The sequence below is a fragment of the Canis aureus genome, chromosome 13 (genome assembly GCF_053574225.1).
Source record: "Canis aureus isolate CA01 chromosome 13, VMU_Caureus_v.1.0, whole genome shotgun sequence".
Taxonomy (NCBI): Eukaryota; Metazoa; Chordata; class Mammalia; order Carnivora; family Canidae; genus Canis; species Canis aureus.
In genome coordinates, this window is record NC_135623.1 from 62,919,885 (window position 1) to 62,938,867 (window position 18,983).

General features: G+C 32.8%; 1 protein-coding gene across 10 annotated transcripts in view; it reads left to right on the forward strand.

Moving 5' to 3' along the window:
* The window catches only part of RAPGEF2 (Rap guanine nucleotide exchange factor 2), a 242,171-nt gene that overhangs the window by 119,730 nt on the left and 103,458 nt on the right, over positions 1 to 18,983 (forward strand). For 7 of the 10 annotated variants that reach the window (XM_077846523.1, XM_077846526.1, XM_077846528.1 and 4 more), the window contains 3 exons: positions 6,831 to 6,906; positions 8,503 to 8,670; positions 11,079 to 11,096. In XM_077846523.1, the coding sequence (XP_077702649.1) occupies positions 6,831 to 6,906; positions 8,503 to 8,670; positions 11,079 to 11,096 (262 nt within the window). Of the gene's footprint in view, positions 1 to 6,830; positions 6,907 to 8,296; positions 8,426 to 8,502; positions 8,671 to 11,078; positions 11,097 to 18,983 lie in introns of those variants that run through there. The other 3 variants (XM_077846524.1, XM_077846529.1, XM_077846531.1) reach the window with 2 other exon arrangements.

The following is an 18,983-nucleotide window of genomic DNA, read 5'->3' on the forward strand; positions in this document are numbered from 1 at the left end:
AGTTTATCAAGCTATTAAAAATTTCTCAATCTTACATTATGTAAAAGACTACTTTTGGTAATTTTTTGTCTGCATATCTTTACTACTATAAAGTCATTTTACACTTGTAAAAGTATTGTTAGCTCATTTCAATTTTAGAACAACTTGTAATTCTTAATTTTAAATTTATTCTGTACAAAAACTTAATGGGAATGGAAATCTGGATTGTTAAACTGTTTGTGGAGCAACCATTCTTAAATTGGTTGTACTTAGAGGGTATGAGCATTTAGGAATAATCTGCTTGTTGTGCTGTAAGTGGTCTTTTCAGTGATCATTTCTGTGAGTTAAACTTTTTTTTTTTAATAGCTCAGAGAACCAATAGATTGACCAAAAGTAAACCTGCATCACTTTTAGTTGTCATCTTTGGTTGTATTTAATGTAAGATAATAAGGACATTCTGAAATTACATTGAGGTTAATAGTTGAAAGCCAAACTCTATAGTATATTCATACAGAACAGTTTTAGAAGAATTTAAAATAGGCTGAAGTAATTAAATTTTTATACTGTGTAGAACCAGAAGACTATCAGCATTCTTAAAACATAGTGTACTTCTTCCTATCAGCCTATTTCTTTCTTTCTGACTTTATAGTCTCTTGTGAAAGGCTGCTATTTAGTATAGAAAGGGTTAACAAGTTTTTATATATTTCAGGCCAAGTCTCATTGATAACAGTTACCCACATCCTTCTTGATTTTGAAAGTTATTATGCATTTGTATTTGTGAGTATACACAAATTATGAGAAGACAGGAATTTTTAAAAACAATTTAATTCAAAGTCTAAAAATAAGCTACATGACTTTAAAAATTAAGAAGTTTAAACTTTAAAATATTGTTTATCATGGTATGTGGCATTATGAGTGCCATTTCAAAGAATCAGATATTTTACTAGTTGAAGTTCTCAGCAGCTGCCTGAAGAAGCTTGGTTTTTATAGATTTGACATTCAAATCTTTGACTTTCCCAGGGTAACTAACCCTCAAGCTCTTGATGGTAATTTGTAATTTTGCTGAATTTGAATTGCCATCTGAATTACAAAAGCTGATGTGTCTTTTTTTTTTTTTTACTCAACTAGGCAGTGAGTGAGCCTAGCCAACCTCTGAGAATTTACCTCTTAACAAAATTCTGCTCCCCACCTGTCATTGAGTTTGTGCCTTATGGGTGAATGCGATACATGGTAGCAGTGTTCCTGAGGAGGTCTGGAAACTATTCCTCTGTAAACCTCAAGCTGACCAAAGACCAGAGTTTATGTTATTGAGTGTGGAAAGCAAGAGAAAGGGTAAGGTCAGTGTAGAATGATGGAATCCTGGATCATGGAATCTTTTGTTTCAGGCATCTCGTTTAACCTTCCCTCAGAGAAGCTGGCTTAGTTTCTTCAATTGTGAAAGGAAAACTGAACTAGAGAGACAGTTCTTAGGGGGAAGTAGGAATGCATTGGTCATATGTAGAATCACTTGGGGGCCTTTCCTGAAAACAAATGTTTGAGAACCTTTGAATGTAGTAGCTTGGATTATGCCTCACTTTCAGATTTGAAGCTGAAAAGTGCCAAGAGACCCTGTACTCTGTGATTTTCTAAGTTTTTTCTCGACTCTGAAGTTCTACAAATCTGTTCTGCTTTTGAGATGCAGCTATAGGAAGCAAAAGATATTCCTTAACTCGTGGTACTTAATAAATATTCTGTCTGTATTCATAACTTGCTGTGTACTCACCTTTTGTAGAAGATACGTACATTCTCACATCCCACCTATGTAAGAATAGGGACTATATTTAGCAAGCTCTGTATTGATTACAGAGTTTATATAGATTTTGTTGTGCGTGTCCAGTGAGTATTTGGAAGGAGGTACAGGAAGCAAAATCGTGGAGATGGGGCTAGCATGGCCATACCCTCTAATCTATGGCCAGGGATAAAACTTAAAACATGGGTTTACTGTTGCGTGGAAAAAAATTTAGGTATAATTGGCTTTTCAAAAATATTTCAGTAATATTTGTTTACCTTTTCCCCATTTCTTCGTAGTTCCACTTTTACCTACAACTTCTCTCACTTCATTGCTAATTAATGTAGAAAAGAGATTGGTTCCAGGCTTATCAGTGGTGTAATTAAGTCATCAAAGTTAACTCTTGTTCCTAAGATTTTCTGTTATTTGGCTAGAGAGGTAGTGTTCCCACTTTCTGTTATACAAGTCCTGGATTTTGTTTTTTTTTTCTTTTAAGATTTATTTATTTATTCATGAGAGAGAGAGAGAGAGGCAGAGACACAGGCAGAGGGAGAAGCAGGCTCCATGCCTGGAGTCCGACTTGGGACTCCAGGATTGCGCCTTCGGCCAAAGGCAGGCGCTAAATCGCTGAGCCACCCAGGGATCCCCCAAACCCTGGATTTTTGCCAAGAAACTCAACCTCTAACCTTACATAAAACATACCATTTTAACTATTTTTTAAAAGTTTATTTATTTATTTTTTTAGTAGTCTCTACACCCAATGTGGAGCTCGAACTCACATCCCTGAGATCAAGAGTTCCATGTTCTTCTGACTGAGCCAGCCAGGCACCCCTGCCATTTTACCTTTAAGGTGTATGATTCAGTGGCATTAATTACAATCACACTTGTGTAACCGTGAGCACTACCTGTTTCCAAAATTTATGTTCCATGGCCCCAAATGGAAACTGTAACCATTAAGCATTCCTATAACCTGCAATAATATGTAGTCTACTTTCTGTCCTTATAAATTTTCCTGTTCTATATGTTTCATATAAGTAGAATCTTATAGTTGTCATTTTGTGACTGCCTTATTGTACTCAGCATAATGCTTTCAAGGCTGATCCAGGCTGTAGCATGTGTCAGAACCTCAGTCCTTTTTATGGCTTCCTTTGTATGTATTTATCACATTTTGTTTAAATAGTAATCTATTGATGAATATTTATGTTGTTTCCACCTTTTGGCTATTGTGAATAATGCTGTAGTGAACTTTGATGTACAAGTATCTGTTTGAGTCCTTGTTTGTAATACTTTTGAGTATTAATCTAGTTGTGGAATTGCTGGGTCATATGGTTATTCTGTTTAGCCTTTTGTTGAAGAACCAATTTGTTTTCCACAATGACTGCACCACTTTACACTCCCACCAGCTAAGTAACAAGGGTTCCAAGTTCTCTGTTCTCTTTAACACTTTTTTTTTTTTTTAATTATCATCTTAGTATCTGATGCACATTTGGCATCAGGTATGAAATGGTATCTCATTGTGGATTTGATTTGCCTTTCTTTTTTTTTTTTTTTTTTTTTTTTGATTTGCCTTTCTTTAATGACCCAGGATGTTAATCAGTTTTTCATGTGTTTATTGGCTATTTGTATACCTTTTTTTGGAGAAAAGTCCATTAAAATACTTGGCTCAATTTTTAATTAGGTCATTTGTCTTTTTCTTTTTTCTTTTTTTTTTTTTTACATTTGTCTTGTTGAATTATAGGAGTATATATATACATATATATATATATATTCTGGGTATTAAACACTTCTCAGATGTATGATTTGCAAATATTTCCTCCTGTTCTGTAGATTATCTTTTCAGCTTCTTGATAATGTCCTTTGATGCACAGAAGTTTTTGATTTTGATGAAGTCCAATTTATCTATTTTTCCTTTTGCTTCTTCGGCTTTTATAAAGTGTCATGTCTAAAAATCTCATTGCTGAACCTAAAACAGACTTAACTATAGAGAACAATCTGAGGGTTGCTGGAGGAGAGATGGGGGAGGGGGAAATGGGGAATGGGTTAAACAGGTGATGGGTATGAAGGAGGGTGCTTGTGAGCACCTGATGTTGTATGTAAGTGATGAATCACTAAATCCAACACCTGAAACTAATATTACACTTATGTTAACTAAATGAAATTTAAATAAAAACTTGGAGGAGAAAACCGAAAGAATCCATTGCCAGATCCAATGTCATGAAGATTTATCCCGTTTATTTCCTAAGAGTTTCGTGGTTTGTGCTTTTTTATTTAGGTCAGTGATGATTTTCAGTTAATTTTTGTATGTGGTGAGAGGTAAGCAACTAACTTACTCTTTTTTTTTTTTTTTTTTAATGTGTCAGTACAGTTGTCCTAGCACATTGTTCTTTCCCCACTGATTGAACTTGGCATCCTTGTCAAAATTTGGTTAGCTATAGATATATGGGTTTATTTCTGGACTCTTAATTTTGTTTCATTGTTTTATACGTCTATCCTGTACCATACTGTTTTGATTACTATAGCTTTGAGGTGAGTTTTGAAATTAAAAGTGTGAGTCCAGAAAAAACAACAAAAAAAAAGTGTGAGTCCTCTGCCTTTGTTCTTTTTCAAGACTGTTTTGGCTGCATAGGCCCCCTGTGATTTTATATGAATTTGAAGATTAGCTTTTCCATTTCTGCAAAAAAAGCTGTTGTGATTTCTGACTTTTTTATCTCCCTCCCTCCGTCTCTCCCTCTTTTCTTTCTCCTTCCTTCCCCCCTGCCCCCGTTTTTTTCTGACTTTTCTTAAAACCTTTAAGGATTGTAAGTATATTTTTAAATTGCCCACATTCTTTTTTTTTTTTTAATTGCCCACATTCTTATTTAATTTGTATCATTCATGGATTTTCTTAAATCATGATTTTAGAAACTTAAATGATACCAAGTTGTAGCTGCTATTAATAGGAAGGGTTCTTTTAATTTGTACCTCTGAACTTCCAGGAAAGCCCTTTGGAATCTCTTAATTTTTTTGTTGGAGACTTTTCAGGTCTGTGTTTTTCCCCTTAGAAACTTTACTAGGGCAATGCTATATCATAGGTTTTACATAGTTTTCTATATGGGTAGGTATAGTAATTTTTATTTTTTATTACTTCCTAGTGTGTTCATCATTTTGAGGTGCGTTTTGTGTATTATTTATTATGTTAGCAGCTCATGCTTTAAAGACTTCTAGTGTTCATTTATGTCATTTAAAATGTGAGAACCTCTTATTGTTTAATGTCATTAAATGGTGTGTGCATTTGATCACTTTTCACATTGGATAGTTCATTGTATAGATTGGATCTTCTATTTATTGCCTTCTTGCCCTCACATAAAACTTAATGAAATATTTTGTTCTTTATTCTTCTTAGCCTTTTTTTGTACTTCACTGTCTAAACATCTATATGTCATTTGCAAACCTGAAGATTTCTCTCCATTTGTTTCTACTAAATCATCTAAAATATTTAAAAAAAACTGATCTTAATATCACTTAGGGTAGATCTTATCTCTTATACATCTCTGTCTGGTTTCCTTTTTTATCTCTGTACTTATTTTCCAGAACTGCGTTTTTAAAACAGTTTATAGAACTTGATCCAAGGTTTTAAAAAGCTTATTAATAAATAATGATATTTACTTTTGTTTACATATTTATTGTTTCAAAGAATAACATAGGAAAAGCAAAAGTATTTTGTGGACTTAGTGAATTTCTAGCTTAACATTTTTCATTACTCTTCCTGTTAATTCCTACCTTACAGCTTCCGGTTTGTAAGCAAAGGGTAAATCATCTTTGCGTTTGAGTCAAGAGGCCTAGTCCTTAGGCCTAGCATGTGCATTCACGACCTACTCTTTGGCTCTTTTGGGGCCGGTCTTTACTTCTGGGTTCTTGACTATATTTGAAGTAATAGATTTTTTGATAAGTGAAATAGTATATCCTCCTTTGCTAGAGTACGTTCTGTGTGCATTTGCCTTTTCTGCTCTGTGTATTCAAGGAATTACCTGAGGGAGAGTATTATTTCTCCTATGGTTCACATATTTATGTTGTTCAGTAAGGCTCGAGTCTTCTGTGGCTACCAAGAAAGTTTCTTCAGATTCTAATGTATTTCAATTCCTTAAAAGACTTTCCTGGAGGTATTTTTTAATAGCACATTTTAGAGGATGCAGACTTTCCATCTCCAAAGTAATAGATAATATTTTCCTACCATAGAATTCCTTCGAGCCAATGGCTAATCTGCACAGGGATTTTCACTTCATGGTTCTAGTGCATATATAGCTGTGTCAGAATAAATATGCTATGGTGTTAAGGTGGGAGTTATCACACGTAGGGCAAAGTTGCTGTGTCTGAGTTCACTAGTGAAAAATTTCAGGAGAAATGGTTTTATAGTATGCATAACCACTTGAATTAAGAAAAGTCTAAAGTTGAATACTTTTCCTTAAACTTATCTAGAATAAGTTGATTTGAAAATTTAGAAAAATTAAATGCGCTTTTTAGGTGAAAGAAATGCTTAACCTAAGTGAGTTCAATTATAGAAGAAAAAAATTTTTTTAAAAATTTTATTTATTTATTCATGAGAGACACACAGAGAGGCAGACACACAAGGCAGAGGGAGAAGCAGGCTCCATGCAGGGAGCCCAGTGTGGGACTTGATCCTGGGACTCCAGGATCAGGCCCTGGGATGAAGGTGGCACCAAGCCACCCGGGCTGCCCTATAGAAGAAAATTTATATGCATTTTATACTTTGCGTATTTTTATAGCTTGCCATTGGTTCAGTTCCATCCATTAGAATATTCTAAGTCTTCACCTAACTGGGAATGATTTAAAACAGCCTAATATACAACACATTCATACTGATTTTCTGTTATATATGTTATCAATTTGAAAACATGATACTGGAATTTTTCGGAAAAATATATGTCTGAAATGTAAGAAATTGAATGGTTCCTTGTCATTCTGTGTAAATAATGATTAAAGAGTTTCTCTTTCTCCAGTAGTTTTTGTTCTTTAGTTTCACTTACTTGAAGAGTTGGCCTAAATTTACAATTTATATTTCATAAATCTTTTTTTTTCTCCCTAGTTTTGGCAAGCGTTCTGCAGGAAGCTTTAGGCGTGGCTGTGAATGCATTGTTTTAGAGCCTTCTGAAATGATTGTGGTAAGAATACTTCTTTGAAGACTTTTTTCCCTAAAAAAAGTTGCAAAATAAAAGCCCTTTAACAAAGTCCTTATAATAGTGTATTATATATTTTATAACTTTAGATATATTTATATTTATATTTCATAATTTTTAGTATGAATCTGAGTTCATAATCATAATACTGTAATTATTTATAATATTCAATGAAATGAAAGGATAAAAGACTCAAAAGGGGCAAGTACCTAAATGTTTTGTGATTGAACTTTGTCAAATCAATATTTGATAATACCACTTAATTGAAATTTGGAGGGAATACTTGAACTGCAGAACTTTATTTCTTGAGATATTAATTGGAATGAATGAAATACTTCAGATGAGTCACAGTGGTATGAATTCAGGCAATGGTTAACATAAGGAAACCAATTTCTGTTTTTTGTGTCTATCCTACATCAATATATTTTTTAAATCCTACAATTCAGTTAAAAAGAGAAACAAAGTTCTCAACAGAGTGTCTAGCCAGCATACCAACCCCCCAATTTTCTGGCCTAATATAGAAGATGGTGAAAGCTTTTTATTCACAGTTAATGAAGTATTTGGTAGAAAACTACAAGTCTATTTTTAGAGAAGAGTTAGGGTTTTTCCCTATGATGTAGGAGAGGAATTTATCAGAATGAAAACTTCCTTGTCAAAGCTAGTGAAAACCTTTGGTAAAATTTCACAAAATTTACTCTTAAGGGAGAAAGTAGCGTGGTGGTGAGTAAAGATACAAGATTGGAAAAATGTAGTGGTTACATAGGAGTTTCCAGCAACAGGTCTTGAAAAGTGTTTTAGATATTTCCTAGAGATTTTGGCCTCTGCTAGTGCTATTTAGTGTTTCTCTAAGGGACTTTTGATCTTCAATATTCTTTGAGGATTTTACATTTGCTGGTATCATACAAACTACTAGTTTGCTAGTGTGAGAATAGTCTTAGAATCTTAGTATGCCTTGATTGTGAGTAATCACATTTTCATTATATAAGTATGAGGAGGATTGACCTAAGGTAACTTTTATTCTGGGTTAGTCCATTCATCAGTTTCTAAAATGTTGAAAATGAGGATTTTTTTTTCAAAAATAACACTTTATAAAAAGAGAAACTGAACCCACAGATTGAAAGTAGGAAGAGAAACCCTTAGGTAACAAAGCCATTCTGCTAGCAGTCCTGTTTGAGTCATTTGGGATTTGGGGGTTTTTATAGCTTTACTCATGTACATCAGGATTAAGACAATGAGGGCAGTTGCTTTCATAATTTGAGGCAATGTATCCTGTGAGTTCTTTCACTAATAAATCAGTACAAAGATTACTGAAAATATCCTTCCCTTTGAAACTGCAGGAAATTCAAGAGTTACTCATATTGTCCTAAGTGGAACTGAAAATGCTTCTTCATAAAAGAAAAGTTACTCAAAACCAGTTAGTTCCAGAGAAGTTCAGAAACACTTAGTCTGTTACCGTAGTTTGTCTACAAATGTCTTTGCAGAATGAATGAATATGGACCTACCTGTAAGTTTTATTTTGCCGCTGGTCTTAATATGGAATGTTGTGTTTGAGGAAATAAGTTTTTGGGGGTTTTATTTCAGGTGGACTATATGGATGAAAATGAAGAATATTTTCAGCGTCAAGCTTCTCATCGACAGTCTCGAAGGAGATTTAGAAAAATCAACCAGAAAGGTGAAAGACAAACAATTATTGACACTGTGGATCCTTATCCTGTGGGCAAACCACCTTTGCCTCGAGGCTATCATACGGTAAGTTATTAAAGTATAATATTTTTATTTATCTTTAGTTTTTTATTGGGAATTATGTGAAAAGACATGTAGATTTCCTATTTTAAAGGAATTATTATTCCTTTCTGTGATATGCTTATCCAAAGTGTAGATTTTGTTGGAAACCCATACAGTATGAATAGTTTAAAAGAGCATTGAAATAAGATATCAAAAGACATTGTTTAGCCCTTTTATTTTTTAAAATGTCCCCTGAGGATTAGCTTTGTGTGTGCAGCTATGCAGTTGTAACTGGGATATTTTAAGTTCTTACCTTAATCTAAAATTTGAGCTTCCCTTGCCCCTACCCCAGTGACTGGCATCACACTTATTTTTTATTTCAAAAGTAGATATAGCAATATAGGCTATTTTCATAGCTTCGCATACCACTACAAGAATAGTACCTGATAATTTTTTTTGTTTTTAACATGATGAAGTGAAAGCATAATTTGAAGCAGTGCTTTCAAAAATCCCAATGTTTAGTTGATCTGAAGTATTTCTGATAGGTTCAAAGATCCTTTTAAATGCTGTAGCCCACTTGATCATCATTTATTTCATAAATATTTAATAAAGTATTTTTATGTTTGAGGAAACCAAGGCACAGATAATGAATGATTTATAGAAGACCCCAATGTAGTCAGTTTCAGGACCTTATTTTTCATACTCCTTACCTTCTGCTTAGCTCCACCATGCTCATTTCCCCCGGTGGCCAATCCAAAATAGTTGAGAATATATTTGAGGATTTCTATTTTCAGAAAGAAAGTAACAGGAGTTCTTACATATGTCATTATAGAGTCAAAGGTGGTTTGTCTGTACATAAATACCATTAAGTAAGTAGTCATTATATGTGAAATCAGTTTTAAAATAAAAATATGGAAAACATAAAAGTAGGTAATTGACAGCTCTTTTACATTTCTCATTTGTTTTGCTTACCTGCATTTTTCTTTCTTTTTGTAAGTATTAAATGCAAAATACATGGGAAAATATATATAGCCTTAAAATTATATATTCAATTTTTAGTAACTCTTAGTGATATGATATACTTGATACCCGCACTTCATCACTTCATATGTTTTATTTCTGAGAGCTCTTTGTGTGTGAATATTTAAGCAGTTTTGACCACCAGCTACTTGCCTACTCCTTTCACTACCCATGCACTATTTTAATTTAACATGAATTTTATAGCTGAATCATTTCATTGAGCTCATTTGGAAAGGGTAGCTTTTTGCTCATCATAAAGAGAGCTTTGTTTGTCCTTTGGAGAGACTTGGTATTTTAAAAAAAAAAAAAAAACCTATGAAAGGTTTTTTTGTTAGCATTGTCTGTAAAAGAAGGTAGTATTTTTAGTTGATATAGCATCATGGAAGAAGGAAATTTGGATTAAAAATAGTCGTACATATTAATAGTTACATATATTATTTTAGCCTGGTGCTAATATTGTTAATATTCTTTCTGTTCTGAAATTATTTTTCCACATCAGATTCCATACTAAGATAGTGAGAGTATGAATTACTTAAAATTTAGTGTTAAGCAGATTGGTTTAATTCTATAGTCTTATATTTTTCACACTAAAGTTGAGGGAATCATATAACTGTTTCTCTCTTTTATTCCCCTGTGTCCCGTCCCCCTCCCCTTTGTGGAATATTTCACTCACTTTTCCCTATGTGACTTCCCTTTTCTGGTCTGATTTTTAAAAGTGTGTAGGGTTTTTTTATTATTACGAGATTACTTATTTTCTCATTTTGATTTAATGGTTTTAAGAAATACCTGGTTAATAGGTACTTTTATTAGGGAATATTCAGTGCTAGGATGAAAAGTTTAACTTGATTACTAATGGATCATGTACTAGGTTACTAATATGTGACATGCTGGTATTAATTTTACTAAATGAGTTCTGATTGGCAACAATATGGTCATAATAGAAAATATTGGATCTTCTTAATTGTGTGCGAGGTGTGTTTTAATTATATTTAGGTAATATTCTTTCATCTAAATACATGATTTTAACATAAAAAAACAACAATATTTTGTTTTGTATATATGGTGCCACAGGATTAAAAGAATGAAATGAAAATTATTATTCCTCATTAGTCCTAAGTTATATTTCCTTATCCGTAACAGAAATATTTCTCCTTGAAAGAACCTTAGTAGAGAGGGACTGAGGGTGAAAAGTTTATTTAGAAAATGCATGATCATACTTCACAGGTGATTTTAAATAATTTCAAGTGCATGACTAAAAAACAGAGAACATTATACATACAGCCAATTCTATATGGTCATTCTTAACCTGATTTTAACATTATCTTCATTTTGGCAGATATACTATAGCATGTCTGATAATGTTCATCTTTTCCTTTCCTCTTTTATGGCACTCATTTCATTTTGGCTCAAAGGAATGCACTAAATCTCAGGTATTGTAATTTGTGTGTGGTCTCCTAATACTAACCTAAGTTTATTTGTGAATTTGCATTGTAACTAATAAGTTTATAATATTTATGTGTTTGGCTTAATCTTGTTCTTTTGTATTTTGCCCTAATTTAGTAAAATCTCTTAAACCATCAGTGGTTCAGGTGATGGCACAGTCTAGTTTATTTGTGCAGATGTAGTGATGCATTGTCCACCTCAGGTCCACCTAAGCGCAACCTGCTTGTTTTTAAGAATGAGTAGAAGCACTGTTCTTAACTGATGTGATTTGCAAGTAAAGAAATGAAGAGGGAAAGACAGGTAGTCATAATGGATATTTAATTGCTTCTTATGAGAAAGCTTATGGGAAATCCATTAGAAATTTACATTTTAAATGCTGTAGGTGAAAGCTTTAAATTTCAGGAATCCCAATATGAGAGCATTTTGGGACTACTAGTAAAATTTTAGTCAGAATAAGGGCTAAGTCAGAAAGGAAATGAGAATCTAAGAATGCTTGTGTTTTCTTATTTGCACTTTATTTTTAACCAGATTTCATGCTTTATTTCATTCTTTATTTTAATCAAGAGGCCTATAATAATATCTTTGCTCATTTCTTCCATGCCAACACATGACTAATTTATGATTTGCAGTGTTACTGTTTAGAAAATGTTCAGATTGGGGGTTATCAGGGAATTTGGAGTCAAGGAAGGAAAACAGGAAAACTGATTTATCTCTGGAAATGAATTGGTTAAGTAACTAGTAAAATTTTATGATTGTGTTTTCTTATTGCACAGGAAAAAGATCATATACAATTTAATTCACATTAGAAGAAGTCTACTGTCCATATAATATCTTTGACAATATCTTTGTCCATATAATATCTTTCAGTCAGTAACCTTGCCTGAAAACATGAAATACTTGTATAGGTTTTCAAATTAAAATGAGGCAGTAATTGTATGTTCTGTGCAAGAGAATGCATATTAAAATGCCACAGGTGTCATTGCTGCTATACTATACTTTAGAAGCACTGCTAAATTTTAAATGATGTGATGAATCTTAAGTATTTTCATGCCATTTTTAAATTTAATAAAATTTTGATGTAATTGTTTTACTTTTTAAAATTGCTCTAGTGTTTTTGGGCTTTTATCTGGTAATGCTATACTCTAAAAATATAGAACTTTCATATTTTAAAAGATGCATCAATATATAATTACTCTTCCTCTTTTTTAATATGAAAAATTACCAGTTAGCCTGATTCCTGTTTAAAAGTAGGAATTGAATTGAAAATGTACACTGAGTTATGAGCTATACCTTATGTACACTTTTTAAAATTAGACGTGTTGCAGTATTTTAGAACAGATTATAATAATTTTCTTCAGAACCGTGAGTACTCAGATAGTCCATATCAAGTGTTTTCAAGACATGTTTTTCAAGGCAAGTGTATGAGGTTTGCGGAGAGAATAATAAGCACTTTAAAATGCAGTGAGAAGGGAATATTGGAGATGGCTTTCATTAGCATTTTCCTACATTTTGATGTGTTGAGGTTGAGGCTGTATTTAAGATTGCCAGAAAATAGGATGTGGCATGAATTTTTAGTCTTTTTTTTTTTTTTTTTTTTTGGTAAAGATTTTATTTATTTATTTGAGAGAGCGAAAGAGAGAAAGCATGGGCAGGGGGAGGGGCAGAGGAAGAGGGAAAGCAGACTGCCCTCCGAGCAGGGAACTGGATGTGGAGAACCCAGGGATCATGCCCTGAGCTGAAGGCAGCCACTTAACTGACTGAGCCACCCAGGAGCCCCATAAATTTTCAGTCTTAGAATAGGTAACAAAAAATAAGGTTCTTGGCAGAGGCTGAAAGATTTTGGGTCAGTCTCTTTAGACTTTGAACAAGTTAATTTTGTCTGTGAGTTCAGAATAGGGTAGAGGAGAAAAGCTTTATTTTACCTATAATCACAGGCCCTACCTATCTATATTTATGGGTAATTTTTTCCAGGAGTTTGTGATTTATTTTAGAAGATATTTAAAAGGAGGACTTAACCTACTTGACTGGAGTAATAGGGAGACTGGCACATACCTGTTCTGTCATCTTTTATTTTTTTTATTTTAATAAAAAGAGAGCTCTGCCTTCTCAGTTTAGAAAGAGCAAATATTGTACAGAGATATTAGACCGAAGATGGAAGAAAACTTGTCTACACCATGGAGTTTATACACGTACCAGCAGACACTTCAGCCTGGGAAGGCTGAAACAATTGAAATGCTCCCGGTGCTTTGAAGTTCTGATGACTTTCCACTCCCATTCCTATTACCCCCAAAAGAATAGCTGTTTTTTTTTTTTTTTAATAGTTTAATTAGCAAACATCTATAGAATATTACCTATGTATATACTACTGTTCTAAAACATTTCACATAAATTAAATCATTTAATATACATATCTACCCTGTGAAGAATGGATTATTATTACTACATTTTACAGATTAAGAAATGAAAGAATAAGGTTAGGGGATGCGCTCAAGGACACACAGCTACTAAGAAATAGTATTCAAACCCCAGAAGTCTGGTTCCAGAGTCAAAGCTCTTCACATCATTGTCTACTGCAGAACACAATAAACTCAATGAATGAAGGTGACTTCTTTTAAAATATGAAAAAACAAAACAAAACAAAAGAAGATTATATATTGAAAGGATCGGTATTCCTCAGCTATCACAACTTCTCAGCCAAACATTTTATGAGATTTCATTTAGTTTAGATAATATTTGGAAATGTCCATGACTAGTAGCTGTTAGGATGAAAAAAGTCAAAATCCAAGATGGCTTTGTGACGTTTAATTTTTTTTTTTAATCTTGAAATGTTTTGTTTGAATGTAAGCACACTCATACTGTCCCAAAGGACATTTATACAAATTTGAATTAGGAGGATTTGAACACAGTATATCATAAACCATATTCATAAAGTTTCAATCAATGCAAAATTTTTGAAGTAATGAAAGCCTGTTGGTCACATAAAAAGGTATCTCCCAATATTTTATTAGTAGTCCTTTTCTACAATATGAATATACATTTCAGAGCACTGTTTAATAATTATGTATTACATTTTTCAGTAGATTGGGCTTAGTTTAAAATTCTTGGTGCAGATGTATAAGAGGTAATAAAAAATACTACATAAAATTATTAAGTTAATATAAAATGAGAATACTTTTTGTATTATAGTCCGTGATAATACAATATCTATAAAATGTGGCACCAATGTAATAAGATTGATTCATGCATGAGGCTTATGGAAATGAGTCCCATTTTTTATATGGTTATTCTTTATAATAATATAAAACAAGTTCTATTTCTTATAATGGTTATATAATCATTCTTAGGTTATATCATATTTCTCTGAAGTAGATTTTTTTAAAAAAGACTTAAGTTATTTCCATTTTCAGTTAAAGACTACTTGGTTTCGTTAGTTTCAAAAATTGTTAGATAAGGAAACAAATGAAAAATTACAGATATTATGCACTTTTAGACAAATCTTTTTGACTGGATTATTCTTTCATTAAAAATAGTATTTCACTCATGTCATGGCTTTGCTTTTTCACTTATTTTTTACTGAAATCTTCATTTAATGCAATATTTGCTGCTTAACGGTAAGAGAATATGTTTTGAGTAATATATCAGTGACTTGTATACTTAATTTCCTAGAATATTAAGATCTTAGGATTTTAACTTACAACAATCATTTTACATCATATTACACCTATGATTTATTCATATGCTGATATCTTAAAATTTGTTTATATGCTTATAAAGAAAATATTCAAATACAGGGGAGATTGTTAATTATTTCAACATTTTCATTCTTCTTTAAATTCATCAAACATTTGTTTGCTTAATTGAACCTAAAGCCTTTGTCTTCAATAATGTCGTAATGCCTCTCTGTGAATTATAATAGGATGGAGTTTTAGAAAATGTGTGTATTCTCTTCCTTGTATCATAGAAAGGAAAGCTCAGTATCTTCATTTACATATTTTATTCATTTAATGAATATTTATTGAATGCTCACCTTGTTTCATGTTTGTGCCAGACTTTAGGGCTATAAAGGTCTATAGGATAGACATATTTTGCCCTTATTATCCTTTTAGTTTCATAGGGGATATAGATAAATAAATGGGCAACTAAAATGCAGGGAATTCTAGGTACGTGGAGGCACATTGGACACTTGAGGAATCAGGCATGATTTCTTAATATCTTGGCTCAAAGGAAAATATTCTTTAATCCAGGAAAGTCCAATAGAAATGTGAAAGCTGATTTGGTAAAGAATGGAAAGAGAGGTGTGGAGAGAGCGTTAGACAGTAGTGATGTACATCCTAGTTACTGTATGCATGCCTGATGTTTTATGTTTGCATCAGAGTCTGAAAGTGTCAAAAATATTCTCTGCTTTTCACACCCATTATCAGCAGGTTTACTGGTTCCTCTTCACCTAGATCATGTTGCATTTTAAAATCCTGCAGAAAGCTCCCTGTGGAAAGGTCTTTGAACAATAGGTGGATGTAACAATTCTGTGCCATATGTGCTGCAATTTCTAACAAAATGCAGCATGTAAAAACTGCTGCAGGGTCTTAATTTCCTTGCTTTGGGGGGACTATTTCTCTCTTTTGCAGTTCTAATCAGGTATTTATGTTCATTTAATTTATACAGATTGGGAAATTATACTATAGAGTATGTATAGAAATTGACATGTAAATCCGGAAATAGTTTAAAACACAGAATAATTTCTCTTGCGCTATTAACGGCATGCATTGCAAATTCGTGCAAGGCAGTTGAAGATAGTATGCAGTGTGCTGTTTACCCAAGTTTCAGCTTCTGTTAGAGGATGTCTATTTTTATATATTACATCATCTCTGCTGCAGAACTCCCGTGTCCACTGGGATTTACTGTTCTTTCATTCCATTTTGAAAGAAAGCTAGTATTGATGTCATAATTGGACTCATCTTTTGGTTGCACTTGGAAATTGAAAGTAATAAGGGTGTTGTGTAGCAAGTCATGCAATATTTCAAACTATTTATTTGTCAGAAAGATCACTGCTACTTTGTCCTGCCTCTAATTGTGAACACTGGTGGTTCACTGTGCTTGTGTATGTTTTAAATATACTTGGCTAAAATTTAGCTCTTGGTCGCCACAGCAAAGATTCTTTTCATCTTAGACTGCTTCATTTTGTATGTGATTTTTTTCTTTGTGAGATTTTGCAGGGCTACATGCTGATTTGAAAAATGTCTCTTTTCTTTGGGAAAATCTACTTTGATATTCAGACCGATTTCCTAACAGTGCTGAATTGATCTTTTTACAATTAAGTTATCAGTAAGTTGTCTGTCTCGCTGTTTCAAATATCAGGTGACCAGAAATTTTCTCTTTGATTTTGAATCCAGTGTTAAAACATTATTAACTTGAAATCCCTTTCTATTCGCTAGAAGGTATTGTTGACCTCTGATAGAAACTCTAGTTTGTGGCCAGTGTATAGGTGTTAGGTTTAAATCACTTGTGAAAGGAAATATTTAAATTTTTTAAATGCCTACTAGATGTTATATGTATATAAGATCTCCCCCTTATTGTCTCAGGAAACATTAGTCATTATCCATATCTCAGCAGTAAACCTTTTTTCAAATCTTTGCTACAAAAAAACCCCAAAAACAAAACAAAAAAGCAAACCAAAAATCTGATTAGGAGTAAACTTACACTTTTAAAAAATAATAGGTTTATTGAGTTATAATTCACATACCATACAATTTACCTATGTAAAGTGCATAATTCAGTGGTTGTTCTTTTTTTTTGGTAAGAAACACATAACATTACATTTACTATCTTAACCATTTTTAAACATATAGTTCAGTAGTGTTACGAATATCAGTAGTAAACCATTGACTGATTTGGACACACCCCATTCACATTGTACCTATTATCCTTTGTGGTTTAAATTACACAGAGGCTGAAAAAATAGCTAAGATATTTTGGAAAAAAAATAATTATAGAATCTACTTGGGGGAAAAAGCCTTACTGAGTAATTGTTTATATCAGAGCAATTTCTTATGGACTTAGTATGAGACCAAGTAGCCCTTTTTTTTCTTACATCTTCCTTTCTCTCTTTCAAGTGAAACACAGGTGACAGTTGGATGTAATATGGAATTTGGAATTGCTAGTCTACAGGAGTAATGCTGTGACAGTAGAGTGAGCCATTCCAAAATATGAATTGCTCCTTGAGATGACTGATTGGGAGACTTAATTGAGAAGGGCAGATTTTGAGGGTGAAAAAGAAAATATTCAGGTTGTCTTGATTTTTACTTAAATGTCTATGAGGATAGTAATGATAATTGGCCACTTCCAGAAAGCATTTGCAAATGTTAGTAAATAAAGTTAAAATCTCAAAATAAATTTTAACATTTTCCTTTCACTAATTATTAGCATACTTTACTTTCTGTCTGTTTCTTTATACAGTTTTTAAACTGAAGCCTTAAAAAGCTGAATCATCAGGAATTTTGAAATACCCAGGCAAAAAAAAGATCATTTTGCCATTTGTTGATTTGTGACATAAGCATGAGCATCCTAATTAACTGAGATGTAGAGAATACTTGGACATCATTGATATTCTTGATGATATTGATGCCCTTGACAGTGGACACTTGATAGCTTTAGTCTTTTTATGTCTCCTTTGTACAAACATTTGCCTAGCTTTAATTAAAACAGAAGAGTATGAGCAACTAACCATTCTGCAAGTAGATTAAGGTGTTAGAGGGGTCAGCTGAAGTAGTATTTCATGTAAACACAGGATTTTGTCTTAAAGGAATCTATGAATGTTTGATAACTGTGGAATCATTAAACGAGCAAAAAGGCTGATTACTTTCTAGTTCATCTCTTAGAACTGTAGTTGTCAAAGCTTTTCATTTCAGGACTCTTTTATACTCTTAAAACTTTTTGAGAGCTCCAAGAAGCTTTTGTTTATATGAGTTATCTATATCATTGTTTGCCATACTAGAAACTGGAACTGAGAAATTTTTAAGAATTATTTATTAATTTAAAAATAGTAACCTATTGTATATTATATAAGTTTTTTAGTGAAAAATAACTATATTTTACAAAATAAAAAAATTTATAAGAAGAGTAGTGTTGTTTTGTACTTTTGTTTAATACTTGGCCTGATAGAAGCAGCTGGATTCTCATATCTACTTCTGTACTCAGTCAGTTATGATATGCTCTTCTGGTTCAAGTATATAGAGTCTATGAGGAAATTCTGACTTCACACAGGTATTTGGAAAAGGCAGGAGTATTTTAACAGCTTTTTCAAATAATCTTATTGATACACTTAACCAAAATTTGACAGGTAGTAATTTCTTAAAAATTTAGTTGCCTTGAAGAATGTAAAGCTATGGTCGGGGCGCCTGGGTGGCTCAGCGGTTGAGCGTCTGCCTTTGGTTCAGGTTATGATCCTGGGGTCCCGGGATGGAGTGGCGTATTGGGCTCCCCGCATGGCGCCTACTTTTCCCTCTGCCTCTGTCTCTGCGTCTCTCTCTGTGTCTCTCATAAATAAATAAACAAACAAATAAAATCAATCTTAAAAACAACAACAACCCACTGGTCTTACTTACCCATGGGTCTTTTTACTCATGTATGATTTTGTAACATCAAGTATTGGTCACTAAATTAAGCTGTTGTCCAAATTTGGGCATGTTATACAAAATACAAAAATACACATTTGTTAGTATCACTACCAGTCTCATTAAAAAAGCCTCACTTATTGGGAAGTTGTCAGGCTTATGGTGTTGGATATACATTTTCCAAAAGTCTAATTTTTACTTGAAAGCTAAAATTTTATCATTGGCAAACAAAGTACTATCAGCTGCTTTCCTTGAAGTGACAAG